The sequence below is a fragment of the Sceloporus undulatus genome, chromosome 9, assembly GCF_019175285.1.
Source record: "Sceloporus undulatus isolate JIND9_A2432 ecotype Alabama chromosome 9, SceUnd_v1.1, whole genome shotgun sequence".
NCBI classification, from domain to species: Eukaryota; Metazoa; Chordata; class Lepidosauria; order Squamata; family Phrynosomatidae; genus Sceloporus; species Sceloporus undulatus.
The window spans coordinates 21848818-21865224 of NC_056530.1; the positions used below are offsets into that span (position 1 = coordinate 21848818).

The 16407-nt window shown below is 47.5% G+C and overlaps 2 protein-coding genes across 2 annotated transcripts; both read left to right on the plus strand.

Moving 5' to 3' along the window:
* The first annotated feature begins 3564 nt into the window (after positions 1-3564).
* LOC121915160 (Myb related transcription factor, partner of profilin) lies at positions 3565-7208 on the plus strand. The gene is made up of 2 exons (XM_042439101.1): positions 3565-4423; positions 6487-7208. Exons 1-2 carry the CDS (start codon positions 3961-3963, stop codon positions 7143-7145), a joined length of 1122 nt encoding a protein of 373 aa, XP_042295035.1. The 5' UTR covers positions 3565-3960; the 3' UTR covers positions 7146-7208.
* Positions 7209-10995: 3787 nt separating this feature from the next.
* Positions 10996-14434, plus strand: IRF2BP1 (interferon regulatory factor 2 binding protein 1). The gene has a single exon (XM_042439064.1). It carries the CDS (start codon positions 11496-11498, stop codon positions 13371-13373), a length of 1878 nt encoding a protein of 625 aa, XP_042294998.1. The 5' UTR covers positions 10996-11495; the 3' UTR covers positions 13374-14434.
* Positions 14435-16407: the final 1973 nt, after the last annotated feature.

The window sequence follows — 16407 nt, forward strand, 5'->3', positions numbered from 1 at the left end:
CATCAATCATTGTTGAAATTTAAACAGGCTTTTGCATACTGATACAGTGGGCCCTTGGTATCTGCTGGGATTTGGTTCCAGCACACACACACACACACACACACACACACACACACTGGATACAAAAATCTGTGGATGCTCAAGCGCTATTAAACACAATGAAAGTAAAATGGTGTCCCTTACATCAAGTGGCAAAAATCAAGCTTTGCTTTTTGGAATTTATCTATGCTTTTGAATACTTTCAAGCCGTGGGTGCTTACATCCATGGATAAAGATTTTATATCACTTCATGTATTCTTATTAAATATATATTTGGGGAAAAATAAAAAGAAAGTGTGGTGGTTCATGCATTCTTCACCAAGGGTATACGATGGCTCAGAAATCCAGTTACCTCCATTAGCACTTTCCAAACCCACCGACAGAAAAAAAGGCAAACACCCCACTGGAAAATTAATTGCTACTCTAGAGGAAAAGCTTCCCCCCTGCTGTCACTGACCCATTTCATAGACTACAACATCCATACTGTCCTTAAGGAGAAAGGGACTAACGTGAAGGCATCTGCTCCCTCTCGTGGTCAGCAATGGAGCGCACCAGGATTTCGAACTCAATTCTCCAGCCCTGGCAGCATTCAAGCATGATCAAACTAAGCCTTGGCACATAACAAGGTGTCTTTTGTGGCACTTTTAAGACTTCACAGATTTATTTTAGACTAAACCTGCTAGTCTCAGAAGGTGCTACAAAGGTGTTTCTTGGTATACTGGGGCAGACAAATACGATTGCTCTTTGGAGTAAGAGGAGACATTTATACACCTTTCAAGCATCCTTTCAAACATTATTTCAACATTCCTTTAGGGGAGAATTCAGAGACATAGGGTGCATCTACACTGTAGAAATAATGCACCTTGACACTTCTTTAAGTGCTGCAGCTGCATCCTATGGAATAATGGGATTTGTAGCTTCACAAGGTCTTCAGCCTTCTCTGCCAAAAAAGGCTGGTGCCGCATCAAACTATAAATCCCTGGATTCTGTAGAATGGTGCCATGGAAGTTAAAGTGGTGTCAAACTGCATTATTTCAACAGTGTAGATGCACCCATAGCCATGTTAGTCTGGACTATCGGTATGCAAAGGGATCTCGTGCACCTTTGAGACAAAATCCTTTTGTATTCCAACATTCCTGTAAATATCTCCGCTATCTTGCGGATGAAAAACTGGGCTGGAGACAACGGCCTAAAACACACTGCAGCATTAATCCCATTTGAGACTGCTTTGACTGCCGGCTCAATGCTAGGGAATCCAGGGAATTGTAGCCTATTGTGGCACAAGAGCTCTTTGATAGAGAAAGCTAAATGGATCACAAAACTACAGTTCCCTAAATTCACTAGCACTGAGCCAGGCCAGTTAAATTGGTCTCAAACTGGTTTGTTTCTGCAGTGTGTTTTGGATCAGTGCTGCCAATTAATGGCTTGACCTGGAGAAGCTGTTTGTGTCTGAGGTACGATTTGAATTAGGCTCCTCACCATTTATTAGAGCTAGTGTGGTTGGAGTGGCAGACTAGGGCTCCAGGAGACCAGAGTTCGAATCCTCACTCAGCCATGGGAACCCTCTGGTTGACCCTGGGCAAGTCACATTCTCTTAGCCTCAGAGGAAGGGAATGACAAACCTCTTCGGAACAAGCCTTGCCGAGAGTTGAAGCAATCTAGGGGCAATTTTAATTAACTGACTTATTTTAAGCATGTCAATATATTCATCTTGGTTTTGTTTTTTAAACTAATGGTTTTAATAAAGGATTTTGTATGTATTCCATTTAAATAATGAAAATTGATCTGTCTTCTTCACATTTGACAGTATTATTTTTTAATTTTAATCTTGCCTGCATTTCTAAGGCACACACCCTCTTCCACATTTCATTTAAAGTCTTGCCGTTAATCTCAATCGTTATTTTAATTTTAATTTCCAGGCTTGCTTTTGTGTTTTTATTTTATTTCATGTGCTTATTTCCAGGCTTGCTTTTCTGCTGCCACCTGCTGAACATTCAGTCCCACGACACTGCAATGAATACAAATTTTGCATCAGAACTAGTCACTGCACTACTCACCTGCAAAGTAGGGCATTTGTCCAGCCTAGAAAGGTGGTTTAGGTAAGCATTCGAACTCTGGAATAGTTCTATGATTCTATGATTCTACTCAAGAGTAACCTGAATTCCAAAAACAAGAGAAGCATATCTTTACTAAGTATCTTTACTAAGTATCAGATATTGGGGGATAGAGAAGAGAAAGAAGACCATTGAGTCATGCATACCAATTACTAGGGCAATCTGGATTCTTATCATTGGATACATAACAGTGGACTAGAAAATCCCACTGCTTTGATCCAGAAAGCCCATTCTTAGAAGAGGTAGCATACATTCCATAATGGTTAGAGAATGCCTGATCCGTAGGAGTTTATCACACAAAGGAATTGGTTTTTTCCCCCTGTGAATATCCAGGAAAAATCGCATAATTACACGAAACGATTTCACACATCGCACAAAACCCACCATTAAAGTGGTCACAAAGAAGCATTAACACACATCTTTTTATTTTCGGGATTTCAGCAACAATACATTTCCAATATCATTTTATTTGTGCAATTGCGTGTGATAATCATTTGCGCAATTACTCGTCCTTTTCGCTTAGTTTGCAGGATGCTTTAAATGCGCTTTAATCTCTCTTTAATGCCGAAATTAGCCCCAGTGTGATAAACTCCTAGGAAGGGTTGGCTTCCAATCTTAGCTCAGAAACAAAGCTTACAGTTGGTCCTCCACATTTGTGGCTTTGACTTTTGCGGCTTTGATTATTCACAAATTTGATTAATATGTTCTCTCTAGTAATCTCTAGGTCCTCCAGCGCAACTCTGTGGTCAACTTTAACTAAAAGTCTCACTGAAGGACCTAAAGATTTCTCTTCTCTAGGCATTTGTAGGCCCTCTGGCGCCCTGGAATTGCCTTTGTCATGCTCAAAATGGAGGACATTTTGAAAGTCCTCCAGGACAGAAGGCTAAATGCAGGTCATGTCCTGGAAGGAGGATGTCTGGCCGCCCTGCACTGAAGAGACAAAAGAGGCCTCAAATTTTTAGTCCTAGTCAAAGTCCAATCTAAGTCCAAAATGACTTTGGATTAACAACAAGAAATGCATGTGTTGTGTGCCTTCAAGTTGTTTCCAATTTATAGCAACCCTAAGGCAATGGAGCCAGTGTATTGTAGTGGATTGAGTGTTGGACTATGACTCTGGAGACCAGGGTTCGATTCCTCTGGGAGAAAGGCAGCATAGAAATTAAATGAAATGAGCAAATGGAACAAAAGGGAGGCTGTGCAAGGCACAGGTGAGAAAGTGCACATGTCTATAACACAACAATGTGTTTGTGTTTGTGTGTTGCCTGGGGTATCCCTGTAAAAGAGGAGGCCTTGGGCGAATAGGCAAGGCAGGCTCCAGTTGCTGCGGCAACCAACCAGGCCGCTCTTTGGCTGGCAGGGACTAGTGCAGCTAAGCAGTGCGCATGACTGAAGAAGAGGAGGAGGAGGAGGAAGCAAGAGCATCAGCACCCAGCAAGGATGCGCCAAAGCAGCTGAGCAAAAAGAGGAGCCCGAGAACGATAATGGGGTGACCTGGCAGGCTGGGGGGCAGGCAGCAGTGCTGGGGAGCCTCCTAGAGACCCCTCTGCCAAAGAAAAAGACTGGCAAAGTGCTCCTTTGCCTGGTGCCACACTGTGCCAGGCTGGTACCATCAGGAGGAGGAAGCTGGCAGGCACCTGTCCAACAATGATGCCAGGAAGAGAGCATCTTTCTTGCTCCTTCAGGACCCAAACCTTTGCCGCTGCCCTCTCCTGCATGGCAGAGATGCCCACTGCAGGGTGCCAGGAAGTGTAAGGCACTCTTGCAACTGCTGAAATTGGCACCAGAGGAGAAGAAAGGCAAGCCCGGGATGTCTGGAGACAACGAGGAGATCACCCGCCTTCGCAAGCCACGTTTCTCCTATGAGGAGAACCAAATCCTGATCCAAGAAGTGCGTGCCAATTATGCCAAGCTCTACGGCACCCAGAGCCGCCGGGTGACAGTGGCCGAGCGCCGGCGGGTCTGGGAGGGCATTGCCGCCAAGATCAACAGCATCACCAACTGGAAGCGGACTGGCCAGGAGGTCCAGAAGCGATGGAATGACTTCAAGCGGCGCACCAAGGAGAAATTGGCACGGGTGCCCCATTCAACCCAAGGGGCTGGCACTGCCTGTGACGAGAGCTTCTCAGCAGAGGAAGAGACCATCTTTGCCATCCTGGGGCCTGGCGTGATGATGGGCGCAGCAGGTGCCGGGGCAGAACCTGGGGCCTGCCAGAACACTACGCCAAGGTTTGCTGCTCATAGTTACCGCCTGGCAGTGGAGCAGGGCACAGGTGGGTGCTGTTGAGGAGGGCAGGTGGGTGGATTCACTCATTGGCAGCATTGTCCAATGTGGGCTAATGGGCAGGTGGTGTGCCACGGTGGCAGCTGTGAGATTGGCAATTCTGATGCCAGCTGAAGAAATATGATTTGTGTGGGACAGAACAGTGCGGTGTTGGAACCACTCACCAAAGTGCCGCCTCCACATGGAGACATTTTTATAGATGCGGTAAAACCATGGGAACGTTGTGTCATTCTTTGAAAATGTTTCTTTATCAGACGATGGATTAATAAACCCCACGTCCCATCCAACTGGTACAGATGTCTGAGAGACACGGTGCACCTGCGCAATGCATTGCTAGGTGCATTATTACCTTCCCTGAGGCTGAGAAAGTGTGACCATCCCGGGTTTTTTTCTTTCTTTCTTCTAATCAGCAGGAGACAGGAGGGTTACAAAATATCCCAGAAACCACATTTTCTAATGCCACATGTCACTCAGTGGCCAAGGGAAAGCACTATGCATGCTCAGAAGTACATTGTACTCTGAGAATGGCCTGTGGCAGAGGACAGAATCTGTTGTTGAATCATATCTCCCAGCAGCCCTAGTTAAAGATGAAAATAAAGATAAAGAATGCTGAGAGCTGCAATCCAGCAAGATCTCGGGGACCCAATGATTACTATCCTAGCCTATGTCATCCAATTGACTTGAAGATGGAGCTGTAGGGGGGCAAAATTAAGAAATCTCCCCTCCTAGGAAAAAATCCAATTTAGAAATACACCTTGGGCATCCAAAGGAAAGGGCCAGCCAAAGTTGAGCACAGCAAACTGAAGACATATTGGTGTCAACCGTTTTTGATATCTCGCCCTCTGCAATGCTAAAAAATTGGGGTCTGAAGGAAAGATTCATTTGGAAGGCGCAATATCCTCATTTTGTGTCCCCCTTCCCAAAAGCTGCACCTTGAGAATGGAGCCCTGAAGGAATGCTATTTTTAACTTCACATTCTCACCCATGCTCTATGGATCCCTGCGCCTGAGCTCAAATGAAGCGGAGGAAGTAATTTTGGCATCACACAAGAAGAGAAGAAGGGCAGCGGTGGTGAAGGCCACCCTAAGATGTCATTTTTGGTGACAGTTTTGCTGTTTGTCATCAAATTGACTGACTATCCTACAGAGTTCTGGGATGTGTAGTTTCATGAAGCACCAGAACTCTCTGACAGATCAGACTGAATATTTCACCATGTTGGTGTATACTACAAATACCAGGATTGTGTAGGATAGAATCGTGGCAGTTAAAGTAGCTTCAAGCTGCTTTAACTCTGCAGTGTGAATGCATAGCTAGTTTTAGGATTTCTTGACTTTTTTGTAGCTTTTTTTGTAGCAGCTATATATAATTATAGCACTCATTAATTGCTGATAGTTTGAACAACAAGTAGGAACAACTGGAGTTTGATACTTAATGCATAATACTTAACGCCATCACTGGGGTTGCGAGTTCAGGAGTTTCCCAGACCCTGAGATTTCCAGACCAAGACCTAAAACCTAGGGATGGCCCCTGATGATGTAAATCAGGGTGCATCTACACTGTAGAAATACTGTAATGCAATTTGGATTTCTTAAGAGGTCTTCATGCTTTTGCATCAGGAAAACTTTAGGTAGTGTTAGGGTATAAGGAGCCAGCCTAGCTGTATTTGAACCCTTCTCTGGGTAGAATAATGAAAGGTGGGAGCTTAGTCCATCCAGGAGCACCCAGAAGAAGCACTGACCCCCCTCTATTCCCTCATCCATTCAGCCTTTAGAGTAAGCAGAAACAGTTATGCCTGCTAGAATTGTATAAGTTATTTGGAATTGTTTTCTTTTTCTTTGTCCTTTACATCCTTTGTTACAGGCCCCTAAGTTTTTCCCTCCACTTATCCACGGGTCATATCAATAATTTTGACCCCCAAACCTGCCCTTGACTTGTACATGAGGTCGACTTACAGTCAAGTATATATGGTAGGCTGATGGGGGGAAATGTCCCCTGGGAAGTGGGTCTCCAAGGGTCAGTGTGGTCATTCTCCTCTCTTCCTCCCTCTATCAGATCTGCCAACTAGAGGCAACACGTCATGCAGCCCAGAGACTTCTGCCCACCAGCCTTCTTGTTGCACTTTAGATGGGGGCTTCTTGCGACCCAAGGAACGTGACTCACCGGTGCCTCCATCAGCCCAGCCTGCATCACTACAGATAGTCCACCTGGCACCATCTCCAGCCAGCTTGGGTTGTAGGTCACATCTTGAACACTCCCCCACTCCGTGTCCCTCCACATCACCACCCCTGCGGCGCCGACGGACCCGCATCGACCCACCCGGCTATGAGCCCCCTCTGGATTTTCTGCAGGCTCAGAGGGAGACGGCTGAAGCCATTCGTGAGCTGACCTACACCTTGCGGCAAGGTCTGGAGCGCCTCACCGACGTGGTGGCCGCCTTGTTGCCCCTAATTCCAGCCCAGACAGAACACCAGGAGAGGATCTGTACCCTGGAGACCCCTCTTTCTGGAGAGACTCTGCCTCCTCGAGATAGCTTTGTTGCCAAGCTGGAACCGTCCTCAGAGCAGGGGGAGACTGAGGCCAGGCTCCCTCTGCAAGAAGAAGGGCAGGCTGTGCCCGAAACAGAGCCATTCTCAAGCAGGCCTCCTCTACCCCAGAAGCGGAGGAAAGGGATCCCCACTCGCAAGCGTAGAGGACGTTGGAAGAACCTGTGAGCCTTGGGTGGGGGGCAAGGAATGACTTCTCTTTAGACCTTGCCCCAAAAGAGATCCCGTTCCCACAGCCATTCTGCGGATGATGCAAGTTGGAACTCTTTCCAAAACACACTCCTGTTGTCCCCACCTGTGCTTATGACCAGAGCTTGGGAAAGGAACCTTTGAGGACAATGACTCCCAGAGTCCCCCAATCATCATCCAAAAAAGTTGCTTTTCCAGGCTCTAGTTATTGCTAAAAAGGCTGCCACATGTACGCAGTTCATTGCTCACCAAACACAGCTCCCTGCTCCTTGCTTGTGGGTTTGGCACTCTCAGGATCGCAGCCAAACCAAAAGGCTTCAATCGCATTCCCCACTGGACTGCCACCTCCAGCCTGCCAGGTCCTCACCAATTTGTGCTGATCTCGTTTTTTAAAATCCTGGACTTGAAAGGCAACCAAATAGCTGCAGGAAAAGAAAAAAGAGGAAAGTTCAGTGAGAAGTCAGACAAGCTCTTCTGTCAACCCTATAGCTCTGGCAATATCACCCTGATCCCACTAGCCTTCCTTACCCAAACATATTCGATCTTGTATGCAAAGGGATCTTGTAGCACTTTTGAGACCAACTGAAGGAAAGAAGTTGGTAGCATCAGCTTTTGTAGACTTGAAGTAGTCTTTGGAGAACCCACTCGAAAACATGCATCTGAGGAAGTAGGCTCAAGTCTACAAAAGCTCATGCTGCCAACTTCTTTCTTTCAGTTGGCCTCAAAGGTGCTACAAGAACAAGATCCATTTGCATACTGATTTTCCAGACTAACAAGGCTATATCTTTGAATGCTAGATTTTGGTGAGTGTGGGGTAACCTGACCAACTTCCAGTCCTACAAAGATGCTCTCCTTCAGCCTGTCTGAAACCCATTCTTGCAAAAAGCCCCCAAACCATCTTCAGCTGAAAACCAGCTCCTGGGAAGCCATAGTTGGAGAAACAGGGACAAGGCAGAGCATGCAGTCTGTTAATCCCACAGGCAGCAATAACCGCCTCACATGAACACCGTTTTAGCGATATGCTGATGCTCCTTACTTCACTAAATCCCATCCTGGTGGAAACTCTCAATAAAGTATTTTTCATACTAGTTCTCCCTCGTATTTGTAGACTCTTGGGGGGAAAAGAGATGTTAACAGTTGTAGAGAAACAATTTGCATATGAACACATGATGAGCTATCTTGGAGACAAGACCCAAATCTAAACACAACATTCATTGATGTTTCCTATACACCTTATACACTGGGCACTTGTTATCTGCTAGGGCTTGGTTCCAGAACCCCCTGTAGATACCAAAATCCCATTATATACAATGGGGTAGTAAAATGGTGAGAGTCAGAACGGTGCAGTGGTTTGAGCGTTGGACAATGACTCTGGGTTCAAATCCCAACTCAGCTATGTAAACTCACTGGGTGACGTTGGGCAAGGCACGCTCTCTTAGCCTCAAGAGGATGGCAAGGGCAAAAAGCCCCTCTAAACAAAGCCTGCCCAAAAAAAACCATGGATCGCCATAGGTCAGAGACAAAAGCGCAACACAACAAAATAAAATGGCCTCCCTTACCTAAAATAGCAAAATCAAGGTTTGCTTTTTTGGAATTGATATATCTTGGGATTATTGTAACTTGGAAATGAAGGCACCCAAAACAAAATGGAGTCTCTTACCTAAAAGAGGAAAACCAGTTTGCTTTTGGGAATTTATATATTTTGAGAGTATTGTAAGTTGGAAACGAAAGCACACAGCAAAAAAACAAAATGGTGTCCGTTACCTAAAATAGCAAAACTCTCTTCCATACCAGCATTCTCTGAAGATGCCAAAGCCACAGATGCTGCTGGCGAAACGTCAGGAATAAAGAACCGGGCCACAGAGCCCACAAAAACCCCACAAAAAACTAGCAAAACCAAGGTTTGCTTTGGGGAATTTATATATTTTGGGGAATATTATAAGTCAGAAATGAAGACACACAACAGCAAAATAAAATGGTGTCCCTTGTTTAAAACAGGGAAAATTAAGGTTGGCTTTTTGGGATTTATATTATTTGAGGGGATATTTTCAAGCTGTATATGGTTGAATCTGTGGATTGAAAAAGCCATGGATGGCAGAGGGCCTTCTTTATGCATGGCCTGAAGACAATTTTATGCAATATATATATATATATATATATATATATATATAATTTAATAATTTTGGGAACGAAACAAGGTTTGTGTGCATTGAACACTCTGAAAACAAGGGTGCCACTGTCTCCCAGGGGAAACATGTTTTGGTTTTTGGAGTGTTTAGGAATTCTGGATAAAGGAAGGAAGTCTGTATTTTAATAATAATAATAATAATGATAATAATAATAATAATAATAATTTATTTTTCTCCTCCATTTGTCAATAACCCCCTTAAGACCTCGCTAAGTCTGAACTATGATCTGTTGCAAGAACAGGAAAAGGAGGAGGCTATTTGCAGAAGAGAAAGAAGGTACAGTACAACAGTATTGGAATGAGGGCCGGAAGTGCGCAACAACATCCGGGCTTTCTCTGCGCTTTGCATTCTGGGAAGTGTAGATTCTTTCTCATTACAGCCCAGAAGCTGTATTAACCCTTTAGGGTCACAAGAGCCTCTCCTTCAGGAGGAATTTAAGGTGGTACTTGTGAAGAAATAGTGCAGCTGTTTACTTTAAGTGCCACAGCCCCATCCTACAGAAATCCTAGGATTTGCATCAGCAATCCTTGCCAGAGAGGGCTGCAAACCCTGTGAAACTATAAATCCCAGCATCCTTAGTGAAACTACAAATCCCAGGGTTCCATAGAATGGAGCTGCTCAGCTGCAGCACTTAAACATGGTGTCAAACTTGCACTATTTCTACAGTTTACTAGATGCACCCAAAGAGAAAAAAAATAAGCAAAATGGAGGGGCATGAAGGAGAAAGAGGGGAAGGTTTAAGGAATGCAGGGGATCCTGGGATTTGTTGTGGCCCCAGGGCTTTCTGACAGAGAAGGCTAAATCTCCCACAAAAACTACAAATCCCAGGATTCCATAGCATACATGCAGTCATGACAGTTAAAGGTTTTCAATAAGGCCAAAGAGAATGGAAATGAGCTCTCTGACAAAGAAGGCCAAATATCTCACCAAACTACAAATACTAGAATTCCATAGCATGGAGCCATGGCAATTAAAGAGGCATAAAACTGCACTATTACACAAACACACACACACACACATTTTATACATATATCGTGTATTATATATATATATATATATATATATATATATATATATACATATACACACACACACACACACAAAAATGTGTAAATCTACAGCGCTATATAAATACAGTATAATAATAATAATAATAATAAACCTGGCTTTGTGTTTATGTGTGTGTGTGGGTCCATGTTGTTGTGTTTCTGAGCTGACACTATCACAGTGTTTTCTTAGCAAAATTTATTCGGAGAGGTTTTTTGCCACGGCCATCCTCTGAGGCTGAGAGAATGTGACCTGCCTCTTGTTGTTTTTATTGTGTGCCTCCAAGTCATTTCTGAGGGAGTGTGACTAGTTATTGTGTTATTATGCCTCCAAGTCATTTCTGAGAGAGTGCTATTAGCCCAGTGTTGTTATTGTGTGCTGTCATGACATTGCCAACTTATGGACACACTGAGGTTACACTATCACAACCTTTCCTCAAGGAAATTTATTCAGAGGAGGTTGCCATGGCCATCCTCTTGAGGCTGAGAGAGTGTGACCTGCGCCATATTGTTTTTAATTGTGTGTCTCCAAGTAATTCCTGAGGGGGCTGTGACTGTCCCAATGTTGTTGTTGTGTGCCTTTGAGTCACTTCCAACTTATGGCCTGAGGTAACAGTTATCACAACCTTCCAGGGACGAAACTGATTCAGAGAGGAATTATGGGTTGGACTTTGAGGCTGCAATCATGGCGGGTTTCCCTTAAGAGCCCCCTCCTTCCCCTTTTCTCTCAGAACTACATCCCCCAGCAGCCTTTGCGGCGGAGTTATGTAAGTTAGTTTCTCCGTGTACGAAGAAGAAGAAGAAGAAGAGGTCAGGCGAGGAGGGAGGTATTAAAAAGAGAGAGAGAGAGAGAAAGAGGGAAAGAAAGAGAGGAGGAGGGAAAACGGGGGAGGAGAGAGAGAGAGAGAGAGAGAGAGAGAGAGAAGGGCGAGGAAAAGAGTCGGAGGGCAAAAATTAGCGCAACGGAAACGGAGCCGCAAGAGCGTCGGGAGGCGTCGCCTGAGGCCTAGGCCGCGGCCTGCTGTTGGTTCGGGCTCCTTCGGTCCCGCTCTTGTCGCGCGTCATTCGCGCGCCGGGGCCTCGTCCGCACCAGGATGTCGTCCTCCTCGTCGTCGTCCTCGTCGTCGTCCTCGCTGCCTCCGTCTCGGCGTCAGTGGTGCTACCTGTGCGACCTGCCGAAGATGCCCTGGGCCATGATCTGGGACTTCAGCGAAGCCGTCTGCCGCGGCTGCGTCAACTTCGAAGGCGCCGACCGCATCGAGTTCCTGATCGAGACGGCGCGGCAGCTGAAGAGGAACCACGTCCTGCAGGAGGGCCGCTCCCCGGGGCCCCCGGGGGCCAAGCACGGCAAGGATGGCGCCGGAGGAGGAGCAGCGGGGGTGCCCTTGGAGAGATACGAGCGGGGCTGCGGAGGAGGACGCCTCTCCGGGGCCGAGTACGCCCTCAGCCCCCGCCTGCCCAACGGACTGGCCCGAGGAGGCGGAGAGGAAGGGGAAGGCAGCCGGCAGAGCCCCACGGCCAGGAGGGCACTGCTAGGCCCGGTGGTGCCCCCCAGCCTGGTCCCGCAGGGGCTCCTGGGGGCGCCCCAAGGGCTGCTGGCGGCCGTCTCCGGCCTGGGCCCCCCCTCGCGCCCGGGGGCCTCCCTGGCAATGGCCTCCCCCATGTTGGCCGAACTGGCCAAGCCCTCGCGCCTGGCCTACGGAGACTACGAGAAGGAGAAGCAGCGCAACAGCGAGTGCCTGGCGGAGCTGAACGAAGCCATGCGCGGCCGGGCGGAAGAGTGGCACGGGAAGCCCAAGGCGGTGCGGGAGCGCCTGCTGGCCCTCTACGGCTGCGCCCCCTTCAACGTGCGCTTCAAGAAGGACCACGCGCTGGTCGGCAGGATCTTCGCCTTCGACGCCGCGCCCCGGCCCAGCTACGAGTACGAGCTCAAGCTCTTCACGGAGTACCCCTGCGGCTCCGGCAGCGTCTACGCCGGTGTCTTAGGGGTGGCCAAGCAGATGTTCCAGGACTGCCTCAAGGAGCCCGGCAAAGTCATCTCCTCGGGTTACAAGTACCTGGAGTATGAGAAGTGCCACGGGTCCAATGAGTGGCGCCTCCTCGGGGAGCTCTTCACAGAGAATGTGCGCTTCTTCAGAGAGCCCCCGGCTCCGGAGGCCCTGCCTCAGCAGTACCTCGACAGCAACTGCGCCATGCCCCCCAGCCTCCTCCTCAGGGCCGTGCCGCCTTCCCGGGCCGTCATGCGAAGGCGTAAGGCCTCCCCCGAGCCGGAAGGGGAGCTGTCCGGCAAGCTGACCGGAGAAGAGCAACAGCAGAGGCAGCACTGGTTGACCCAAGGGTCCGGCGGCGGCATCTACCCGTCCAGCATGGCTCACTTGCCAACATCCGCAGGCCAAGGCCCCTTGCCGGAGGGCTCCTTACGAAACGACCCTTCGCCCATCACGGCTCTGAAGAACGTGGCTGACACCCTGGGGAAGGAGGTCAACCCGGTCCACTCCACCACCACCCGGCAAAACAGCGCCAGTCCGGCCTCTCCAGCTGCTTCAGGCCAACACCGCCTGGTGCCCCGCAACGGGGAGCCGGGCCAAGCGACCACCACCTCCTCTTCCTCCTCCTCTTCCTCTTCCTCTTCCTCCGGAGCCCACTCTTCCGGAGGAGTCGAGCCCAGCGGCACTCAGAGTGCCCCAGATTCGTCGGGAGGTGCCAGCAGCGCCCCTCTGTGCTGCACCATTTGCCACGAGCGCCTGGAAGATACCCACTTCGTCCAGTGCCCTTCTGTGCCCGGGCACAAGTTCTGTTTCCCTTGCTCCCGGGATTTCATTAAAGCCCAAGGAGCAGCCGGAGAGGTTTATTGTCCCAGCGGGGAGAAATGCCCCTTGGTTGGATCCAACGTCCCCTGGGCCTTTATGCAGGGCGAAATCGCCACCATCTTAGCTGGAGACGTGAAAGTAAAAAAGGAGCGTGACCTGTGAGAAAAGGGAGCACGGCCAGCATACGGGACATTGTGCCAGGGGGTGCCCGCCTGCCCCGCACACCCCCAACTCGCCCGCCCGCCCTCTCCCATCCACTGTGGCAGTGACTGGAATTAGTAACTTATTCCCCACCCGCAAGCACCCTTGCTTTAACCCACTGTGGACTGGGGTATTGTATATAAATCTATTTTTTAAATAATATTTCCATAGCAAGCTGATATATGAAGCCACATCTATGTTTAACCTACTATGGGAGGGGAGGGGGCAATCATCTGTGCTGTTCTGTAAGGTCTTGGGAAGGGAGGATTCATAAAGGTGGAGAGACCTTGGGCGCATTCACACTTACCTTTTCATCGCGGGGAGATCCAGATCTCTGTAATGAAATACGAGGTCGCCGTTCCCACTCTGATTTAAATGCCCAGATTTCTCTATGGCAGTTAAACCCAGTTTGGCGGTTCCCACTTGCACCTGATCATTTCCAAATGGAGGTGCCTCCATTTTCAGAAGCGATCCAGTAGCACATTCTCACGACCGAAGAGCCGGATTGTTGTGGCACCAAGAAAAACACATGGTAAGTGACCCGATGCAAAATGCACCGGGTTAAGTGGGTTTTTTTCATGCTCCCCCCTAAACTGCACCAAGTGCAGCTGGGGCAAGTGTGAATGCCACGCAAATAACCCGGTTTGCACACCGGGTTATTTAATAGTGCAAATGCGCCCAAAGAAAAACCAGGAGAGTTACAAAATATGTTCTTTAGGCATAGGGGCAGCTGTTTATCAAAGTATCCCACTCACGTCAAGCTCATGCTATCCCCAAACCAAACCCCGCTTCCTGTCCTATCTGTATGCGTCCTTCCACCTTTGCAGGTGCCCTTTCATTCTGGGTGCAGCAGTCCTTTTGTCTGTTCCTTCCCGAACCAATCTAATCCAGAAGCCCTCCTCACCTTGCACCCTGAGATACTCCGTTCCTACCAATGTTTCCAACCTACCCCTCCCTAAACATTGTGTGTGCGTGTGTGTACATGAGACAGTCCTAAATCTGTGCAGCGTGTGTGTGTGTGTGTATGTGTGTATATATATATATATATATATATATATATATATATATATATATATATACACACACACACAAATCCAGAGTTCTGTACTAGCCAGTTTCGATTCTCTTTTATTCTGAGCAGGAGCGAAAAGGAAGACAAGTTGGGTGGGAATCGTTTTTGGTGGTTCTGGAAAATTACGGATGCGCAGGAGAGAGACGATGGAAAAAGTGCCTCTTGTGTAGAGTTTTATGTTGGAGGGAGAAGGCGGGTGTTCCCCCGCCGTACCAAAAGACTTAAGCATGCACACCAAAAACAGAAGAAAATGAAAGAAAATCACCTTTTCGGTGGAATCTGAACAGCGGCATTTTCGGGAGAACAAGCCGTTTTCAACTTCTGGCTTTCCATGTGCTGGCCTTCAGCTCCCAGAACCCCTGGCTGTCATCCATGTCGGTTGGGGTTTCTAGGAGCTGATGTCTGGCAACATCTAAACAGCCAAAGGTTGAGAACCATGGCAAGCAAAGGCCAGTTCTTCATCACCTGGGACAGTTCCCTAAATTGGGCATCAAGGGGAAAGATAACAGAGGGTTTGTATTTTAATCCCTATCCCCAAGCAAAATGAAAACATGGCAGTGGTTGGGAGGGAGGTGGGGATGGGATCCTCTCCATAAATCAATGCCCATTTCCAAACAAAGGGGTTTTAATTGGGGAGGTGTACTTAAATTAAGAGGGCGGTCATTGCAAAGTGGTTGGGCAAGGCAGAGAGATTTCAGAGGCAGACACATATAAAAGTTAGACTTGTGTGGTTCTCAAACAATGTTAATGCATTAGCAGATGGCTCTGTATTTTTTTAATGTTGCTATCTGGTCAAGGCAAAGAGAGAAGGAGAATTGGGGTTGCATTCCCACATTTAAGACTGTGGGGGAAAGAGAGAGAGAGAGAGAAAGAGAATGTTAAATTTGTTTTTGTATTTCTTTTACTTGTTTCTGTCAATAAACTTGATTATCTTTTTTTCCATTTATTATTATGCTGTGCATAGTATTTTGCTTGTGGCAATGAAATCTCTCAGCACTCACTGGGTTAGGCAACTAACTTATTTCCTTTCAGGAGCCATTGTATGCGTCCATCCCTTCTGTTTTATTCTCACAACAATCGTGTGAGGTATAGGACAAGAGGCAGTGATAGGCAAGCATCGCCCAACAAAGTTTGTGGCTGGAAGGAGATTTCCAAGTGTGCTTTCTCCCATGTAGCAGCTCTGGTGTTCTCTGGCAGTTCATAAATAGTCTAGCTTCCTTGACAACCGAAGTCTCCGAAGGTTTGTAGGCCAGTTCCTATTAAGAAGGGGAAAGCCGTCAAGTTGAGATGAAGTTACACGGAAGAGGGACATCTATCTGTCTGTCTCCAGCTTCTGTTGTTGCTGAAGCATTGGTGATTTAACAAGGAAGGCTGTATAACTTATTTTACCTGATAGCCTTGTTTAATAATCTGAAGGGGTGTCTTATTTAGGACAAAGCAAGCTTGTTTTCTGCTGCTCCAGAGAATTGGACCCGGAACAATGGATTCAACCTACAGGAAAAGAGATTCCACTTCAACATCAGGAAGAACTGACAGTAAGAGCTATTCAACACTTCCTCAGAGAGTGGTGGAGTCTCCTTCTTTGGCTGTTTTTAAACAGATGCTGGATGGACATTGGTTGCAGGTACTTTGATAGTGAGTTCCTGCATGGCAGAGGGTCGGACTGGTGGCGCCTGTGGTCTCTTCCAACTCTGTGCTTCTATGGGTCGACCTTATGACCATGCAAACCTCATGATTTCAGCATCAAGAAAGGCTTGCTTTAACTTTTTCCTCAGCAATATCGCCTTCTTTGAGTTGCTGCCATCTTGCTTACTGGATTGCAAACCACTAAAAACCATCCGATTTAGGGTTCCTTTATGTATGTGTCCACCATCATCTGGGTCAGATCAAGTGGTGGGCAAACAAGGAGGCCACAACTGTAAA

Coding starts and splice junctions, on each gene's coding strand:
- IRF2BP1 (XM_042439064.1), top strand. CDS start 11,496: ATGTCGTCCTCCTCGTCGTCGTCCTCGTCGTCGTCCTCGCTGCCTCCG.
- LOC121915160 (XM_042439101.1), top strand. CDS start 3,961: ATGTCTGGAGACAACGAGGAGATCACCCGCCTTCGCAAGCCACGTTTC. Junction 4,424..6,486: donor GGCAGTGGAGCAGGGCACAG/GTGGGTGCTGTT, acceptor TCCCTCTATCAG/ATCTGCCAACTAGAGGCAAC.